The sequence below is a fragment of the Hyperoodon ampullatus genome (genome assembly GCF_949752795.1).
Source record: "Hyperoodon ampullatus genome assembly, chromosome: 4".
In the NCBI taxonomy this organism is placed as follows: Eukaryota; Metazoa; Chordata; class Mammalia; order Artiodactyla; family Ziphiidae; genus Hyperoodon; species Hyperoodon ampullatus.
The window spans coordinates 116928201-116950011 of record NC_136917.1 but is presented as its reverse complement, the minus strand read 5'-3'; the positions used below and the strand labels follow the sequence as shown (position 1 = coordinate 116950011).

At 36.9% G+C, this 21811-nt stretch overlaps 1 protein-coding gene across 3 annotated transcripts in view; it reads right to left on the bottom strand.

Moving 5' to 3' along the window:
• FAM169A (family with sequence similarity 169 member A) overlaps positions 1-15634 on the bottom strand; it is a gene marked incomplete at its 5' end in the record, with an annotated part of 42209 nt that extends 26575 nt beyond the window's left edge. For 2 of the 3 annotated variants that reach the window (XM_079702214.1, XM_079702215.1), the window contains 4 exons: positions 11448-11619; positions 13726-13811; positions 14125-14224; positions 15503-15634. In XM_079702214.1, coding sequence (XP_079558340.1) covers positions 11448-11619; positions 13726-13811; positions 14125-14224; positions 15503-15634 — 490 coding nt within the window. The remainder of the gene's footprint in view (positions 1-11447; positions 11620-13725; positions 13812-14124; positions 14225-15502) is intronic. The other variant, XM_079702216.1, reaches the window with a different exon arrangement.
• Between the last annotated feature and the right edge of the window lie 6177 nt (positions 15635-21811).

Below are 21811 nucleotides of genomic sequence, written 5' to 3'. Positions count from 1 at the left end.
GATAAAAATAAGTGTTGGCTCACAATGCAACGCTTAAATGAAATGTTTATTTTTTCACTGTTTTCTGTGCATCTATATATTTTTGCTGAACAAAAAGAATCATTGCTTTATATCATGTTTACTTTTTCTTAAATAGTCTATTTTCCCATGTCATTAAATATTCTCTGAAAGCATTTTAAAAAAGTATCAGCAAGGATGTGGAGAAACTGCAGTCCTGGTACATCGCTGGTGGGAATGTAAAACGATGCGGTTGCTTTAGAGAACAGTCTGACAGTTCCTCAAAAGGCTAAATTTAGAGTTACCATATGAACCTGGAATTCCACTCTTAGGTATATAACCACGAGAAATAAAAACCTGTACACAAATCTTCATAGCAGCATTATTCATAATGGCAAAATCATAAAAACAACTCAAAAGTCCATCAAATGATAAAAGACGATATTAGAATATCCATACAAGGGAATATTATTTGGCCATAAAAAGGAATGAAGTGCTGATTCAAGAATGGATGAAACCTGAAAACAGTATGCTAAACAAAAGAAGTCAGATGCAGAAAACTATTCTGCTTGTATGATTTCATTTACATGAAATGTCCAGAACAGGCAAATCTACAGGGACAGAAATCTATAAGCAGATTAGTGGTCACCTAGGGCCAGGTACCGAGGGTGGGGAGGGAATGGAGAGTGACTGTTAACGAGTACAGGGCAGGGGTTTATTTGTGGTGATGAAAGTGATCGAAAATTGGTTATGGTGAAAGTTGTACAATTCTGTGAATATACTAAAAAAAATGGAATTGTATACTTTACATCTGTGAACTGTATGCTATATAAATAAACCTTAATAAAGCTGTAAAAATGTAAATAAACAACATAATTTATACATGTGACTCCAATAAACCATTTATAATTAGATTTTTCATATACTCCCCAAACCTGCTTCTCCTCCTGTTTACTAATTTTTCAGTAAATCTCATCACCATTCTACCAGTGGCTCAGAGCAAACCATGAGATCTCATCCTTGACTCTTCCTTCATAGGCCATGTACAATCTATCAGAAACACTGCAGCAATAACTTCATAATTTATCTCAATTATGATGACTTCTACCCCCGTCTTCCTTGCCCAAGCCACCATCACCTCTCACCAGGGTTTTCTGCAATAACAGCCTCTTAACAAGCATAGCTCCTAACCCTGCCACCTCTCTTTCTGGTTTTCTACACAACAGAGCTACCTTTTTTAAAAGGCCAATCAGACTGTGTCACGCCCATGCTTAAAATCCTCCACCGGATTCCTATCACCCACAGAGTGAACCCACAGAGTGAAATTTAGACTCTTTTCTTGGCTTACTGGACGTGTCAGGATATGTGCCGGTCTCTCTCCATCCCCATATCACTCACTCCCTCTAGTCTGGCCACACTGGCCTTCTTGTTCTTTCTGAAACACCCTGAACTTTCTTCTGCCTCATGGCCTTTGCCTTTCAGTTCTTTGCCTGAATACCTCTTCTCTTGAAACTTCACATATCTCATCATTCCCTCACTTCCTTCAGAGGTGCTTCCCCGACCGCTCTATTTAAGATAGTACCCCCCAACACACACTCTCTATTCTTTTAATCTACTTTTTCTTCACAGACCTGAGAGCATATCGCCTATTTGTCTATTCATTGCTATCTCCTCCTCTCAAATGGAGGTTCTGTGATGACAGTTTACTTACAAAAATTGTATTACTATCTTTCAATTTCTCCCTCTTGCTCTTTTTCCTATTCACCCTCCTCCCCTTTCCCTCTCCTTCCCTATCAATATGGCACAAAAAATAACTTTTGAATAAATGAATAAATTTCAACAGTACCATTCAGGATCTATGCATCACATTCAAGAACAGCTATTCTGCCGCAACTGAATGACTCTCTCTTTTCATGGAATTACCATTTCTTCTTTGTCCAACCAGGAATGTGTCTTTCCTGACCTTCATAAAACCTTCATAAAGCCATCAATGTGTGACTGTCTCCACAGAACACAACATAAAGTGAATTCTAAACAAATAATGTGATTATCTTTATAGGAGAGATCTTGTCATACACCACTAGGCAAGTACTCTCATTACAGTCTTCATGCTTTATAAATTGGTTAACGTAACGTTAGCTGTTATAACAAACCAAATCTGGAAAGCTTAACATTAAAAAGTTTCATTTTTGTTTAAGTAACAGTCCCACATAGTTGTTGCTGGGTAGTGGACGGCTTCCTGACTCACAATCATCCAAGAACTTTTTCAGTTACCTATTGCTGCCTAACAAACCAGCCCAAAATGTACTGGCTTAAAACAAAATTTATTATTTCATTATTTATCACAACTCTCATATGGTATCAGATGGGCCACTGGCACAGCTAAAGGTCCAAATGGCTTCACTCCCACAGCAGTAGCTAGCCGGCTGCTGACTGGAATTGCAGCTGGCCTTGCCAGCTGGGCACCTCAGTTCAATGTAGTTGCTTGAGCTTCCTCACCACATGGCAGTCTTGAGGTAGGTGTGTTTCTTACATGGTGACTAGTCTCTAAGAGTACCAAAGTGGAAACTACCAAGCTTCTTAAGGTTTAGGAAAGTGTCACTTGTGCTGCAGTCTACTGGTTAAAGCAAGTCACAGGGCCAACAGATTCAAGCAGGCTACACAAGGACATAGATACTGGAAGCACGGTTCACTGGGGCCCTCACAGTAACACAGGAACTCACGTTCCTTCCATCTTGTGGCTTCTCCATCCCTTAGCTCTTCAGAATCTTTTGCATTTAGCAGACAGATGAGGAAAAGGAATGCATCTTAACCACTCTGCTCTGATGTCATACATATCATTTCTCTCATTACCATGGGGAGAATTAGTCACACAGCCCCACCTACTTGTGAAAGCAACTGAAAAACATAATCCCTGAATGGACAGTTGCTGGCTAATGACAAGAATACAGAAGAGGAAGCACAAATATTTGGTAGACAGCTAGCAGCCTCAGCTAACTTTCTGCTTTCTCTTATCTCCCAGTAGATTAACATTTCCTTTTCAACTTTCAGGAAATCAACTTTGCATCTCAGCAGATAGTACCTTTTGCTGGCAGACTCCTTTCACAGTTATGTTTGCTTATCTCAGGCTATTTTCAGTAACTTATAGCCTAACACCTATATTCACAAATACACATACTCAAGTTATACAATAGTTCTGACTGATCTCATTCACATTTTAAGATTACACTAACTTCTGTGGCCCACACAAATATCCACATCTCCCCCATGTGGCCCACCTTACATTTCTAACTATGTATCTCTACTTATATGTCCCATAGGAACACTGAACTTTACATATCAAAACTGAACTCAAGTATTACCAAATCCACTCCTCGTATATTCCCAATTTTAGTTAACAGCTTCCCACCTAGGCACCCGAGTTAAAACCCTCAAGCTTCATCACTGGTTCCTCCCCTCCCCTTCCCACACACACGCACTGCAGTCACCTCACTCTGTCCATCCAGAAATCTCCCTCAAATCTGTTTCCTTCTTTATCCCTATTGCCTCTTTCCTAGCATTGGTCCTTCCTTCACCTGGATGACTGAAATAGCTCTTTTAATCGAAGTCCCTGACTTCAGAACACAATTTCTTTATCCATCACCAAGTGCTACAAAAATTAACTCCCTATTTAACCATGACGCCCCTAAATAAAATTCTTTGATCACTTCATGCCAATAAAATGAAGTTCCAATGTTTAGTATGGCATTTAAGAACCTTCACAAGGGGACCTCCATCTTCACCTCTCCCCACCCTACAATCCTTTTAGTCCCACCAGCTTGCTCAAGGTGGTGTTATAAATACACTTTGAACTTTCATGATTCTGTTCCTTCTTTCACATTTATATTCCATTCATCTGTTTACTAAGAATTTTCCTTTTCTTTCCCCTTCTCTGCCTACTGACATCCTACTTATCCTTCAAAGCCACTTTTAAATATCTCTTTCTCAGTGACACCTTCCTCCAGGCAAAATTAACTGCTCCATTCTTCCATGACTACTACTGTTGATACCTCAGATACAGTACTTACCAAACTGAATTTTGATTAGGTAACTAGTTTTCTGTCTCATCCACTAGATTTTTTGGTGCTTTGAAGGCTCACCCCATGACCAAACATCTTTGTGTCTCTACTGAGAATGGAATCAGCCCTACCTCCCCAATAAACAGAAACCCTATTGGGAAGTATATACTTTTTAAGATGGCTAAAACTTGACATGAAAACAAAGTACCCACCTCATTTCCCAATGATACATTTCAGGGAGCCACAGAGTACAGTGGGACTCCCCCATGCCTTTGCTCACCACCTTAAGAAAAGGATTAAGCCTAGACAGTCTCAAGGCCCTAAAATATAACCTCAACCCTTCTCAAACACAAACTTCCACTATGTTTTGCCTTTAGCTATATGTATTATCAATACTTATCATTTTATATCACAGTTTTGTTATTCCTTAAATAATCTTAAAACAGAAGGGCCAGATATCTGAATTTCAGTCAACAGAAAGAGAGTGATCTGCCCAAAAGAGGAGGTAAGAGCACAGCTATAGCTCTCAGTAAAAAGGTTGGAAAGTCATAAGGAAAGCTAACTAGCAAATGAAGAGAGGAAAGAATGCTTCCACTATAAATTATTTCAAATGGAAATTACAAAAACCAAAACTATGTCTCCTGGTATTGATCATAATTCCCTTTAGAAGTGAATCAACAAACTGATTTTAAAGTAGTTGTTGATTAGATTCTGCTTCTCCCATATGGTTCTCATGCTTTTCCAAAACATGAGTCTTCAAACTGGATCAAGGTGATTCACAGTTGAGGCCAAATAATATTTCCAAAATAGCACCTAATGATAGTGTCCTCCATTTTGTTTTTTTTTCTCAGATTGTCTACACTAAAATGTGATATCTGATTTATACACATTTATATCAAACAGTTAACAGAACTTCCACTGATTTAACAGGTGGTTTTGTCTTATTTTTCATACCTGTACGAGATTTTTTTCCTTAGCAGTTTTCTAGTTAGCACAGCCCTTTTACCAGGGGGTCCTGATCATCATAGGCCCTGTGAGGATTTATAAGCTTCATCTAGTTTTGTGGTAGACACTGATTAGACTCTGGGAATAGTTCCTTCTCTGATCATGTTCACTTCTTACTTTTAATCAAAGTTTTACATGTACATTGTTAGCGTACAACAGTCCTCTAAGATTTGTTGGGGAAAAAACCGTCCTGTGACCGCTTCCCTGATCCACACATACAAACACACTTTCCATCCCCCAGAAACACACACTTGGGTCTTTTTCGGTATTTACCCCCATTATCTCTAAGTAACTTACTACTTGCTTTTTCCATTTTAGGCATAATCAACTGGCTTCCCAGTATAGAAGATGAGAATTTAGCTTTTATATACATGCACATACCCTACTCCCAATACACCATCACCATACTGCCTATACATGCCCTGCCCTATTACCCCAATACAGTAATTTATAATTTTGGCTAGGTCAATTTTCAGCATTTACATTATACACACACACACACACACACACTTTTGATAACTGAGCCATGTAGTATATCATGATTGTTTTCCTTTTCCTGCACTGATTTTTTTTTCCTGCACTGCTTTTTTGTTTGCCTTAATAATGGTTGATCACTCATTATTTAGTATTTACCTCTAACTTACCCCCCAAAGTCTCCCACAACTGTAACACTTATCTTGATAAGTGCAAACACATCAGGTATTCCATATTCTTTTTTTTTTTTTTTTGCGGTACGCGGGCCTCTCACTGTTGTGGCCTCTCCCGTTGCGGAGCACAGGCTCTGGACACGCAGGCTCAGCAGCCATGGCTCACGGGCCTAGCCGCTCCGTGGTATGTAGGATCTTCCTGGACCAGGGCACGAACCCGTGTCCCCTGCATCGGCAGGCAGACTCTCAACCACTGTGCCACCAGGGAAGCCCTCCATATTCTTGGATCAATGACCCAGAGCTTTCTGACTTACTACAATCTAGATTAGTCAATCTCTAGAAAAGTGCTGTCCAAAAGAACTTTCTGCAATGATGGAAATGTTCTATATCTCTCTGTTCAATGTGGTAGCCACTAGCCACATGAGGCTACTGAACACTTACACAGTGGCTAGTATGACTGTGAAACTGAATTTTAAATTTTATTTCATTTTAATTAATTTTCATTTAAATAGTCACATAAAGCTAGTGGCTGCCAATCTGGACAGAGCAGCCTCAGAACTATCAAATAGCTGTGATGTGGGGATATTTCTCTCCTTAGTTTCCTAATCTGGTATCATTCTTTCCTGATTTACTTCCTTATTTTAGTAGAGCATAAATTCTGTTAGCTTCCTGAAAAATGATGCATGAAAGGTAAAAAAAAAAAAAAAAAAAATTTTTTTTTAAATTAACCGTGTAGAAATTTCCTTCTGTTACTCTCATACTTCATTCATAATTTGGGCATAGAATTATATTGGAAATCACTTTCTCCCAGTATCTTAAAGGCATTGTTCCACTTCTAGTGTTCAGTGCAGTGCTGCTTTTGAGAAATCTAATCATTATGATTCTTGATCCTTTGTATAAATTCCCCCTCTCACTCTGTAGAGGCTTACAGAATCTTTTCTCTATCTCAGATGTTCCGAAATTTTGCAATAATCTACCTCAGCATGGGCCTATTTTAATTCATTCATTGCGATGGATGTTCAATGGGCCTTTTTAACTTGGAAATACATGTTCTATAATTCTGAGACTTTTCTTGAACTACTTCATTGGTGATTTCTTCCCCTCCAGTTTCTCTGTTCTCTCCTTCTGAAACATCTATTATGCAGACTGTTCCTCTAATTTTATCTTTTCTTTCCTATTTTCCATCATTTAGGGTTTGTTGTTGTTATGGTTGCTTTCCTTTCTAATCAACATCAACTTTATCTCCCTTATACTGAGTTTTTAATTTCCAAGAGCTCTATGGACATTCTTTTAATATATCTTGTTCCCATTTATGAATGTACTAACTACTCATACGTTCCACAAATATTGAGTTGTTTTGTTTGTTTTTGCATTGTCTGTCTCTTCCAAATTGCTTTTATTCTTTTTTGGTTTTGATCTCCATCTTTCATATCAGTGACTTTTCCTAACTAAGCTATTTATTCATAGTTAAGAATGAGACATTAGAGACTTCCCTGATGGTCCAGTGGTTAAGAATCTGCCTTCCAATGCAGGCGATACGGGTTCGATCCCCAGTTGGGGAACTAAGATCCCACATACTACAGGGCAACTAAGTCCACACACCACAACTACTGAGCCCACACACCACAACTAGAGAGCCCATGTGCTGCAACTACTGAGCCTGCGCACCATACTAGACAGCCCAAGTGCCGCAACTACTGAGCCCATGCGCCACAACTGCTGAGCCCGTGCGCCACAACTAGGGAGCCCGTGCGCCACAACTACTGAGCCCACAAGCCGCAACTGAGCCCGCAAGCCACAACTACTGAGACCACGCACCACAAGTAGAGAGCCTGTATGCAACTACTAAGCCTGCACGCCGCAACTAGAGAGCCTGCATGCCGCAACTAGAGAAGCCCATGCACTGCAACAAAAGATCCCACGTGCTGCAACAAAGATCCCATGTGCTGCAACTAAGACCTGACTCAGCCAAATAAATAAATGAATATTAAAAAAAAAAAAAAGAACGAGACATTAAAAAGTTGATCAGTGTGCAAGGTGGGGATTGCTGACAATGACTGGGACCTTTCCCAGGGGAACCATTTATACTGGTATTTTTAGAATATTTTTTCTCTTGGCCCAGTCAAATTCCTCAAAGGGAACTTTTTTGCTCATGTAACCATTAAATAATATTGAAATAGATGGCATGTATTCACACATTTTGGTAACATCTAAAATTTCCATCTTAAGTTTCAATAATTACAAAGAATGTAATTTCTAACATAACATTAACTTTTTAACAACTATTTATCATAAAAATAACTTTAGACTTACAGAAAAGTTGCAAAAATATACAAAGAGTTCCCACATACCCTTCACCCAGATTCCCCGAATGTTAACATCTTACATAGCCAGAGTACTATTATCAAAACCAGAAAATCAACATTGATAAAATACTATTAGCTAAACTACAGGCCTTATTCAAATTCTGCCAGTTTTTCTACTAATTTTTCTGTTTCAGAATCCAATCAAAGATTCCATATGGTATTTAGTTTAATGTCCCAACTCTGATCTTTGATAATTCCTCCACCCTTCCCTGTCTTTCATGATCTTGATACTTTTGGAGGTTACTGATCAGTTATTTTGTAAAATAACCTTCAATTTGGCTTTGTCTAATGTTTTCTCATGATAAAATTGAGGTTATGCATTTTGGGCAAAAATACCTCAGAAATGACGTTATGTGCTTCTCACTACATCATAAATTGGGGTCTCTGATGGTGATGTGTCTCATTGCTGGTGATGTTAACCATGATCTATTAGTTAACACGGTGTCTGCCAGGATTTGCTATGTAAATTTACTATGTTTCCCTTTTCAATTAAACAATATTGATTAAAGAAAAAAAACTGTATCACTACTATTTTAAATGTATCAAATGGACCCTAAAAACTATTATCAATTTGATTTGATAACTGTCATCATCCATTGAACAAACTGTTCCTTTACTATTGAACTAACCACTCTTAACACTCAAAAAGCTTACATTGTTCCTTCCCCACCCCGACCTTCTATTTCTATTATATTTATACTATAGACTATTACCCTAATGTAATATATTTTTATATTTGGATTATATATTGATTATCTAATCATTCTTCTCTGCAAAAACATATCTGTATATAAAAATATACATTTTTTAAGTTTCTTGTGACCATAAGATTCTAAGTATCAATTCAAAAGAAATTCTGAGTTATCATTATAATTAATATTAGTATATGATGGATCAAAAAACAAGTATATTATACATTTGGAAAACTATTATACATTGGGAAAACTAATTATTCAACAAAAAATAAAGTTTTATTGAAAATACATCTCAACGAAATACATGGAGCTTACCTTTTTTTTTTTTTTTTTTCAGTTTATGAGTCCATGAACAAATATTACTTACTACCAGAATGTGACAAGGTTCAGCATTAATCCTGTTCCTATTTTTTATTTTTATAGATTAAAATGCTTAATAACCATAGAAGGGACCAGAAAATCTTATTATAGTGATGTTACTCAATTCTGCAAGTTCCCTTTAGAGTTATGTATCAGATATTACACAACGACCTACTGTTAAAAACTATTTTTAGTGATCTGACATCTACCTAACCCAAGAAACAAACGATACATCCTTCATAGTAATCTCTTTATTTCAGGCAAAAAAAAAAATTTATACTTTCTTGAATTTCATTATACTGTAATAGGATTTGACCTCATAAACAAAGTCCCCTCTTATATATCAAGGCTATTTTTATGTTCCAACTAATATCCCTATATACTGATTTGCTATTTTATTCTTTAAAATCACAAATAATAAGTGATATCATAAGGCTTTTATTCAACTACAAATGTATTTAATAAAGATTTTATCTTTTTGCTACTGGTACAGTTTTTTCCTGATATGTACATTAGGAATACTTCTATCACAAAGTGTTTCGGTATTTGTTTTGGACAATTTTTTTCAAATTATTTTATGTTTGGGTTTCCTTTGTAGAAAAAACACTTCCAGACTGAATTAGATGGTTACTGATCCAAAGGCTAGCATAAGCACATCTAATTCCACTGTTCTCTGGCAGATGAGAGCCAGAACTTAAAGCAGGAAAACACTGAAATAAATAGTAAGGAAGTAAGGCAATTAGTAGAGAAGTATGGAAGGTGCTAAAAGGGGTAGACAAGTAGTACTTGGAAGCTCCAGCATATAAAACTGAGTTGACTACCAGAAAAAGTAACAATAGAAGCCAGGTCCCAAAGGAGTGGAGGAGCCCCCAAAACACAGAAAACAAAGAGGAGCCAATGCCTGGAATCAAATATTGATCAGAAATACTGAGGGGGGAATGCTATGCCCTTTCTTAACTGTATGTCTTTTCATCTACAGATGCTCTAAATGAGAAAGCATAAACTCTTATGTACTTCAAATGTCTATGAGCTAGTTTCAAGTAGGAAACCCCGCTGCAGCCAGCGTGAGCAGCAAAAAGCCTCCAATTCCATAGGAATTACTTGTATAAAATAAAGCATAAAGTAATTAAACCATATTCCAGCCCCAAACTTATGAAAACATTTTAAAAACAATAAAGTGATGCCTTTTATGCAATGCAGCACTAAGCTTCCATTTAACAAACATTATTATTCTACCTCTGTATGATGATATCTTTCTGGAGTTGCATAAATTATTGGTTCTACTTCAAATTTATACAAGAATAAAACAGCATATTAAGGGAGAGTTAAAGTATTTACTAAACAGCAAAAACATTTAAAACTATAGATCAGTTTTTTTTAATTGAGAAAAAGTGACCTTCCTTTTACTGACTATATGTACTCATCATACTCATCATGACTGATGTTCTCATCATAAATGTGTACTAATTATACAATTAAGGTATTAGTCACAACTGTCCTTCAAATTAGCAGGAAATTTGGTATTATCTTTAGATTGCATCTGACCACAAGAGCTAAATTTGGCAAGTGTGAAATATAAAAAAGACAGGAAAATAATGTGAGTATTCTCTGTGAAAGGTCTTTTGGCCAAGGTACAAAACAAGGCTGCCTTTGTTGTGTAGTGGTTGTAAGGTGTGGGGTGTATGTGTACATGGAGTAAGCAGGTTTGATTTTTCTGACTCCAGTAGCTCTAGGGAACTGAATGAACAGGAAAACAGGTAAAGCAAGATGAAGCTGCACTAGTCTTCAGGAAAAGGGTATAGTTGGGTCTTAGGATCAGAAATCCAAACTTTACAAGATTGACTATTTCAAAGCTGTTTGGATTCTCTAAATATATTAAAGTACTTTGCTTTAGCTGCTTTACTATATCAGGCTGAATCAGCTATACTAGAAGAAAAAGGCTACGCATTTGGTCCACAGGTAGACAGGGGATTTAAAACGAGCCAGTAATAGTGATAGCAGCAGGAATCAAAGTAAAACAAGGACCTTTAAATAAAGGGAAGGAAATGGGAGGGAAAGAAGACAAATCTGAGGCTCAACATACAACTCTCTGTCCACATACGTGGAGAAATTTTCCACTCTGTCAAAGGTTTACTTTTTTTTTCAAAAGACTTTCCTAACAATCCTCACTTATATAGATTCAAAGTACTCCCAAGAAATACTGAGTAAAATCATCTCAATTCATACTCTAGATACTAGTTTAAAAGGGACATTGATACAGTTGGGGTCCAAAAAGTGGGTTTACATAATATATATTTTAAATAACTTTTAAAGACTCACCTGTAGGCTTAACTGAATAAAACCCAATGGCCTCTCCTTTCTTCCACAGAATCTTAGCATAATCAGTACTGCTATGACACAGGAATGGGATCTCATTTCTCTCCATTTCCTGCTTTCTATAAATAATTCGATTCAGAACATACAGAACCACTCTCTCCCCAAGAGTTCTCACCTACAAAGAGATGAGACACCAGGCACAACAGTTAGCATCAACTCGGAGATGCAATTTACCTTGCTCCCTGCTTCCATACCTTGTACTGACATTCAAAGCACTTTGAATACATTCAGAATGATTTGTAAACCATTTTATTATCACAAAGATGAGACCAGTCATTCATACCAATAACAATCCATTTCTATGGACACAAATTATGCATGAAATAATGCCTCTCAGCAAAATTCTAAAACAGGTTTCCAATATACCAATCCCCAGCATCTCCACGTTAGCCGTCAGTGCTCTCTTTCTGCTTCCAGCTGCCCAGATCCCAGGTCTCCCCCACTCTAATTGCTGCCCCCCACCATTTCTAATGCTTCTTTTCACCCCATTCCAGCCTACACATTAAAAAAAAAAAAAAAAGAAAGAAGGAAAAGAAAGTGAAAAAAGCTTAGTGTTACGCCCTGAAGACTTTAAAAACAATGATTATCTCATTTGATGAGCAAAGCCATAATTATGCTCTTGGGAAAGGAATCTCTCTCATCTTTTCTAGGTAAAATGGTCATTTAACAGTCATGTCTTTGTTGTCTAACTATAGGAATACCTGTCTCCCCCTACACACATACACACATACCCCTCTGCCAGACCAGATGGGCAATGACAGGGGCACCAGGGCAGTCTGATGAAAACAAAACTTGCGGCAATCACAGAATGGAAACAGAACCTCACCTCCTACAGGCAGGGCTGCACGGTCCCAGGGACACCTTCACCAATTGCCTGACATTGAACAGTGGGGTTTTCCCCATAGACATCTGTCACTGCTAAAAACAAGAGTCTATCCATGAAATCTATCCCCCCCACCCCATCCCAAGTCTCCCTAAAGAAAAACAAGAATGTCCTCTAATTAGGCGAGAGGAGAGAAAAAGCATTAGGCATACACACACTACTCTCAAAAACCTCCCCGGTAAGGAATTTCCAATACCAAACATCACATGAAATGACAAAGCTCTCCAGCTTACAGGGTACCCCATGCCTTCCTTGAACAGCTCTGACCAGAATGAAGTTCTTTCTGATACTGAGCTGAAATCTCTTTCCCAAAGACTATACTTTGATATTCTGGATCACATAGTCTACAAATATTTGAAGACAGCCATGATATTCTCTTAAGTTTCCTATCAAAGCTAAACAGAGGAAAAGACGAATCTAATATGATTTGGGGTACTCCTGCCATTTCAGTCTTCTCCCTTCAAATTGCTTCAGATCCCTAACATTTTTTTTTCTCTTCATGTTGGGCATGCAGATATTACAGGTATAAACATCAAAGATATTGATAAGATAATGGGGCTTTTCTGTATAAACTTAAGGTTTTTATTAGCTTTTCTGCTTTCCTTGATTTTACTTCTAATTAACTGAAGCCCAATCTTTTTCATATGTGCTGCTGTTTTAGTATGGTCTTCATGGTATACAGTACAGTTAAACTTTTGAACCCATAGATACTACTTTACCTTTCTCACTAATTTATTTTCATCATGTTAGATCTTTCTCTTTGTTTCTTAATTCTGCCTTTATGGATTAGTTCTCCCATTCAGCACTGTGGCATGCAGAACTGTTAAGTATGCCAACTATGTCTTCTTCTAAGTAACTGATAAAATGGTGACTAAGACAGAATAAAGGACCCAGTTTTACAGCATGCTGCTGAGGACCTCCCTTCCACTACACTGTTTGGAACACTGAATAGACCACTCAAAATGGCCCTACTGATAAGCAAGTTTACTGGTCATTCTCTCCTAGAGACAGAGAACTTAAGCAACCACACAGAGGTAATAAGCTTTTTCCCACCCAAAAAGAAAAATCAGAAGCTAAAGTTGATATGGGTAACTACAGCTTAACTAAACCACAGGTACTCATTTCTCCTCCCCCAATTCTCAGACACTTTCACATAAAATCAAGGAAGCCCAATCTAAGCGCCAGTTTCACCGTTAACAATGGAACTCTAAGGGTTTAATATAACCTGGTATACTAAAATGGAGAAAAGCTCAGTAACTTCAAAAACTATCACTGTTTATGGGAAACATATTGTGAAATGGCCTCCTAAACACTTTTAAAATTCCAGGATCTTGTTACCTGCTTAAGTCCCTCTCTAGAAGGGACAGATGTTTTCACAATATCATCAATAGCCCACCACTGATCGGCAAGGTAAAGTGCCACAGCTAAAAGAAAATAAATGATTGTTAACATTTAAGTCTTAAAGTACATGATACTACTATTTGGTAAGGTTTTCAAGGATACCCTTAAATATACCCATAGTTTACAATACAATGTGGCAGCCCCATTTATACCATTTTTATTGTATTTCACTCACTAAACATTTAATTATAAGCAACTGAGGATTTTATTTTCTTGAATTTACAGTTTGAAATAAGTTTCTTTTTAAAAATTCCTTCATGTAGCTATCTTTCAATAAATTTCTAATTGCTTGAAAAACAAATTCCTCAATTTACAAATATTAAACAAAACAGAGACCTGTGAGTGAGTCCTCGGGTGCAAAAAGAGCAAGAACTTTCTGGGTCTGATCTCCACCATAGAGAGGTACAAAGCCTACATTTGACAGGCTAATAGGAATCTGAAATGACAATTTATTAAAGATTAGTGAAGAGTCGGTAAGAAAACATCAGACAAAAACACCATGCTTCTACCAAAATTTCCAACGTACGTTAACGCTAATTATATAATTTCATTTCATAGGAGATATTTCTAGTCTTAAAAAAAAAAGAGCAAATCAGATAGACTTCGCTTTTGCAGGAATTTTATTAACTTGGGGGAAAAATGAAAGTCTGTTTCAATAAATATTACTGCGCTCTAGCTATGCATATGAATAAAAACAAAAGCATGATATGATCCATAAAGTTGTTAAACTTTATCATCTGTTATTTAGACCACTTGAGGAGGAAAGAATTCCATTTTCTAGTAAAAACCACTAGGGTAAATTCATTTTTACAGTGAGATATATGCAATACTTTAAATTTTTTCTGCTTTCATTAATCCAACATTAATTCCCTACTTACACACAATATTGCCATTCAGAAAATTACAAAATATTGATGTTGGAAGAAACTTGAAAGAATTCTTGGGCTTCCCTGGTGGCTCAGTGGTTGAGAGTCCGCCTGCCGATGCAGGGGACATGGGTTCGTGCCCCGGTCTGGGAGGATCCCACATGCCGCGGAGCGGCTGCGCCCGTGAGCCATGGCCGCTGGGCCTGCGCGTCCGGAGCCTGTGCTCCGCAACGGGAGAGGCCACAACAGTGAGAGGCCCGTGTATCGCAAAAAAAAAAAAAAAAAGAATTCTTTAAATAAACATCATCTTCCAGAAGAAAAACCTGAGGCCTAAAGAGGTTAGAGAATTATTTGCCTATCATCAAATTCACACTAGAATTCTAATAATTTCATGTCTAATGATCTATGAAAATATATCTCAGTTTACTAATTAGAAATTTTATTTTAATATTTTGGGAAAAGGAAGATTTGTGACACAAAAATGTGTAATGTAGTGTTTTGCTGATTTTTTTTATTAAAAAATTTCTAAAACAACAATTTCCAAATCTAAAGTAGACTTAATTGGGTTAGCTCAAATATGGTAATCAATCTCAGCAAAACTAGTAAACTACTTACATATAATTTTAAAGGCACAATACAAATAATAAGCAACTGCCTGTAAAGTTAGTCCTTTTAAAACTTGATCATGCTGCTGTACTAACTAATCAATATTTATGGATTTTACTGAAAAGTCTTCTAATAAAATTTTCAAAAGTGATTAGTTAACACTTTAAAAGATAATAAAAGGATACTGATTTCATGTATAAACTCAACTGAAAAGATTGATAAATCACTGCAGGATGCCTTACCGTAATATTGAGAAGAGAAAAACATTCAGGATTTTCAGGGTCCCCACACCTGAGATCTGACATGTAATCTTCAGCAGAATTTTCCATTTCCTCATGACTGCAATTATCCAGCATATCCACAGGGAATGCCATCCTCTTTAACAAACAACATGGGACAAAATGTTTCAGAACGTGAAAGGCTATCTTCCTGTACTGAGAAAAAACTTTTTATTGTAATAGCGCAGCATTTTGTTGTAAGGAGACTTCTTTTTCACTATGCCAAGACAGACTACAACGTAAGCCTGCTAATCTAAATATATGTCAGAAAGAAAACTTAAACACTCACTTGTATTAAAAACAAGCAATGAAATAAGAATTAATGCCCATGCACCAATGGTCAATTAGTCTATGACAAAGGAGACAAGAATATACAATGGACAAAAGACAGTCTCTTCAATAAGTAGTGCTGGGAAAACCGAACAACTATATGTAAAAGAATGAAATTAGAACATTTTTCTCACACCATTTACAAAAATAAACTCCAAATGGATTAAAGACCTAAATGTAAAACCGCAAACCATAAAAGTCCTAGAAGAAAACATAGACAGAATACTCTTTGACATAAACTGTAGAAATATTTTCTTGGATCTGTCTACTAGGGCAAAGGAAACAAAAGCAAAAATAAACAAATGGGACCTAATTAAACTGAAAAGTTTTTCGCTGCAAAGGAAACCATCAACAAAATTCAAAGACAACCTACTGAATGGGAGAAAATATTTGCAAATAATATGACTGATAAGGGGTTAATATCCAAAATATATAAACAGCTCATACAACTCAATATCAAAAAAAAAAAACAACCAATTAAAACATGGGCAGAAGACCTGAATAGTCATTTTTCCAAAGAAGACATACAGATGGCCAACAGGCACATGAAAAGATGCTCCACATCGTTAATCATCAGAGAAATGCAAGTCAAAACCACAATGAGATATTACCTCACATGTCAGAATGGTTATCATCAACAAAAACTACAAATAACAAATGTTGGAGAGGGTGTGGAAAAAAGGGAACCCTTGAACACTGTTGGTGGGAATGTAAATTGGTGCAGCCAATGTGGAAAAAAGTATGGAAGTTTCTCAAAAAATGAAAAATAGGCAATTTCCTAGTGGTCCACTGGTTAGGACTTGGCACTTTCACTGCCGTGGACCTGGGTTCAATCCCTGGTCGGAGAACTAGGATCCCACACGCCTTGCGGCACGGCCAAAAAAAAAAATTTTTTTTTAATTAAAAAGTAAAAATAGGAGTAACATATGATCCAGCAATTCCACTCCTGGGTATATATCCAAAGAAAACAAAAACAGTAATTCAAAAAGATTCATGCACCCCACTGTTCATAGCAGCACTATTTACAATAGCTAAGATACAGAAGTAAACTAAGTGTCCATCAACAAATGAATGGATAAAGAAGATGTGTTAATATATATACCATGGAATACTACTCAGCCATTAAAAAAAGAATGAAATTTTTTCTTTTAAAGAATAAAAGAGGGCTTCCCTGGTGGTGCAGTGGTTGAGAGTCTGCCTGCCGATGCAGGGGACACAGGTTTGTGCCCCGGTCTGGGAAGATCCCACATGCCACAGAGCGGCTGGGCCCATGAGCCATGGCTGCTGAGTCTGCATGTCCGGAGCCTGTGCTCCGCAACGGGAGAGGCCACAACAGTGAGAGGCCCGCGTACCGCAAAAAAAAAAGAATAAAAGAAAAAGAACAACATGGATAGACCTAGAAGGTATTATGCTTAGTGAAAGAAGTCAGACAAACACTGTATGTTATTACTTTTATGTGGAATCTAAAAAATAAAACAAATAAATGAACATAACAAAACAAACTCACAGATATAGAGAACAAACTGTTCGTTACCAGTGGGGAGAGAGAAACAGAGAGGGGCAAGACAAGGGTAGGGGATTAAGAAGTACAAACTACTATGTATAAAATAAGCTACAAGGATATATTGTTCAGCACAGGGAAATATAACCATTATTTTATAACTTTAAATAGCATATAATCTATAAAACATTGAATCACTATGTTGTACACCTGAAACTAATATTGTAAATCCACTATACTTCAATTAAAAAAAATGAATAATTCCTTAAATTATAAAAATAAATATTTATAAGGTATAGGATATAAACACACATACATACAAATATATCCTCATATACCTCCCAACATAAAAGTCACTGTAAAAGGACACAAGGGAACTTTTCAGAATGATAGAAATGTTTACAACTACATATAGTGATGGCTGCACAACCCTATAAATTTACTAAAAAAAACCCACAGAACTGTACAGCTGTTATCGGTAAATGTTACAGCATGTAAACTGTATCTCTCATGTATACAGCTGTTAAAAAAAAAAAAAAAGCCAGCACCTTAATGGGGAAAACTCTATAGACTTTTTCACTAAAGTCAAGAAAAATAAGGACTTAACTAATAAATAACATTAAATAGGTACTTGCCAATGCAATTAGACAAGAGAAAGCAATTAGAGGTATAACAATTGGGGATGTGCATGGCTTGGGGCGAGGGGAGACTATCTCAACCTTACTTCGCAAATAATAAATTTAATTGAAAAACCCAAAAGAATCAATGGAAAAATTATTCCAAACAATAAGAAAATGTAGTAAAATGGTAGGACATAAAATTACATACAGAAATCAAGCCCTCATATATATAATAATAATCAGTAAGGAGAAATAACAAATGGAAAAAAATGAAGTAAAAATAGAAAAGACAACCCCATTAACAATGGCAAAGATAAAAATAGACTTAAATTTAACAATAAACAATATAAAACTTATATAAGGAAAACTATAAAACAGCATGACTGAAGGAAGCAAAGTGAACAACAGGGAAGACAAACCACGTTCTTGAAAAGGAAGATTCTGCATCATTAAGGTAGCAGTTTCCTCTAAGATAGTCTGTTAATTTAATGCAATCCTAATGAAAACATCTTCAGGATTATTGTTTCCTGAAGCAAGACAAGTTGATTATAAAGTGAATTTGAAAGAATAAATAAGAATAGCTAGAAAAATCCTAAAAAGGCAGAGCAATGACTGGAGAAAAGTTCAAACCCTCTAAGATATTAAAGCATGTTATAAAACTTCTATGGGGCTTCCCTGGTGGCGCAGTGGTTGAGAGTCCGCCTGCCAATGCAGGGGACACAGGTTCGTGCCCCGGTCCAAGAAGATCCCACATGCCACGGAGCAGCTAGGCCCGTGAGCCATGGCCACTGAGCCTGCACATCCGGAGCCTGTGCTCCACAACGGGAGAGGCCACAACAGTGAGAGGCCCGCGTACCGCAAAAAAAAAAACCAAAAAAAACCCCCAAAAAACCTTATATGATACAAGCATATATAAAACTTCTATGTGATACAGGCATATAAATAGACAGACCAATGGAGAAAGATAAATACACCCTAATGCCTATAGAAATTGCGTATATGATTACAGAGCTATTTCAATCAATCGGAGAAAGAAGCACTTTTTAATAGGTAGCATTGTTTCACTGGCCTTACAATATGTTTAAATGAGAAATTAATTTTGCCCATTTTTTAACTTCTTATATCTGAAATCATATAGTATGCTCTCTATTGCATCAACTCTTTTCACTCAACATTATTTCTGTGAGAAACATAAGTGGTGCTGCATCTATCATTTAATTTGTTCCCTTTTATTGCTATGTAGTATTCCACAATACACATATACAGTTTATTTACCAATCTACTGCTGATGGGCATTTGGGCTGCCATGAGCATTGCTGCAGGAATATTTCGGTAGATATACGCACTCACTTCTGGTTTTTTTCCAAGGTATAAAATATTTAATAATGCTTTGTTGATTTATGTTTTTTTTAAATGCACTCCTCTGTGACAGGCCTGCATACCCAGACTTATCAATCTTACTAAAAGTAAGACAAGCAGATATTGTATGTAGTTTGATGTAATGCAACAAGAAAATTGGATCCAAATCTACCTAAGCCATTAGACAAACATGTGAAATGCTGTTTAAAGTATGCAGCCGGCCAAATTTAGAATAACTCAGTTTCTTCAATATATATACAGAATAGAGTTTAAAGAAAAAAGTGGAAACTAATGTAAATTAAAAGAAACTAAAGAGACATATTGATCAAATGCATTGTGGAGAGCATCCTGATTTGTGTATTCTTGAAATTTTCCATGAGAAAAAGTTAAAAAAAAAACCCAACTTATGAGCTATGTCAACTACTGATCTACTAGTTCTTAAAGGAGGTATAAATAAAGCTGGTAAAGATTATATTGTCTTAAAAGTTACCTGCTTTGTATTTACCCACAATAAAAACTGCAGAGCCAAATATCTCTCAAAAACCTCAATTTTAATTTTTAAAAAAATTTATAAATGGAAAGGCAGGAGAAAATAAATTGAAAAAATAAAAGTTACTTTTCTCGAAGGTGACCTTCATCAAATCTATTTTAACACAACAAAAGTATTAGTAGACAGGAAACTGAAAATCTAATGGAAATATGAGATAAACACAAAAAAGACAGGACAGACATATACTGTAACAGATATACATAGTTAAACATATTTTTATGAATTTCGAAGATATGATAATGAGAGGAAGTTACTTTTTTACCGTAATCTGAAATCTTGGTGCTAAGAACTTTAAAACTTGATATACATATGACTGGGGCCCTGATTTGTACATATAAATTTATATACATACAAATATGTATTTTTTAATTACATTGATTTTTAATTTTTAAAAATCAAAACCTAGAAATAGAACACATAAATTCAGCCCATCTGTTAGTAAATGTAAATGTCTAAATAAAAGGAGAAAGCAAGAAAAATTTGTGAACGATTTATGAAAAGCAATACCACAGAACTTCCAGCCAACTTACAAAAAGGAGGAAAAAAGAGACTGAATTTCAAGAGAGAACCATCAGGAGCTTATCTAAAAAAGAGGTTATACTTAGAAAAGGATCATAAAATAAAACAGTAGCTCTGCATTGAAGGACGCTTATTTGTTAGTGTGGCAAATCTCTATAACTCTATCAAAGTCAATATGCAAAAGCAAACTAAGGAAATACAACATTTGTGTTCTATAGTCAGATCTAACAATTGTAGTGAAGATTAAAATTCAGACAAAACTAAACACGAAACAAATGGTCAGTAGTGGGTGAAAGAAGCATAATGAGGACGCTAGTTAAAAGAATGTAACTGTTTTTGCTCTTTTGTAGACAAGCTCCCAGCTTTGTATCCAGGTAAAACATTCAAAAACATTTAATATACTATAGCAGCTCAAACAGTATTAGTATAAAAGCATTCCTGGGACTTCCCTGGCGGTCCAGTGGGCTACCACTGCAGGAGGCGCAGGTTCAATCCCTGTGGGGGGGGCAGGGGACTAATATCCCGCATGCCGCGGCCCCCCCACCAAAAAAAGTATTCCTCTCAAACCAACTCAAAAGACTCTAGAATATTAGCTACCAAAACAAGGTATGAATGAAACATTTAAACTTTTCACTTGCTAAGAGTAATCATGATTTAAAGGATAAAATGTAAATTAATATTTGAAGATTGCTGCCAAAAACTTGATCTACAAAAGCATAGTTGATTACAATCACATAAAAATAATACAGTAGGGCTTCCCTGGTGGCGCGGTGGTTTAGAGTCCGCCTGCCGATGCAGGGGACGGGGGTTTGTGCCCTGGTCCGGGAGGATCCCACATGCCGCGGAGCGGCTGGGCCCGTGAGCCATGGCCGCTGAGCCTGCGCGTCCGGAGCCTGCGCTCCGCGATGGGGGAGGCCACGGCAGTGGGGGGCCCGCGTACCACACAAAAAATAAAAATAAAAATACAGTATTCTAGACAAAGAATACAAAATGGACCCACAAGGAAGAGACTGGCAGAATAGCAAGTTTATCAGGGATTTTTTTTTTTAATCTATTACTAAATTAACTTTCTTAGGGACTTCCCTGGTGGTGGAGTGGTTAAGAATCCGCCTGCCAATGCAGGGGACGTGGGTTTGAGTCCTGGCCCAGGAAGATCCCACATGCCACAGAGCAACTAAGCCTGTGCGCCACAACTACTGAGCCTGTGCTCTAGAGCCTGCAAGCCACAACTACTGAGCCTATGTGCCACAATTACTGAAGCCCGCGCACCTAGAGCCCGTGCTCCGCAACAAGAGAATCCACCTCAGTGAGAAGCCCGCGCACCACAAGGAAGAGTAGCCCCCACTCGCCACAAGAGAAAGCCTGCACGCAACAACAAAGACCCATCGCAGCCA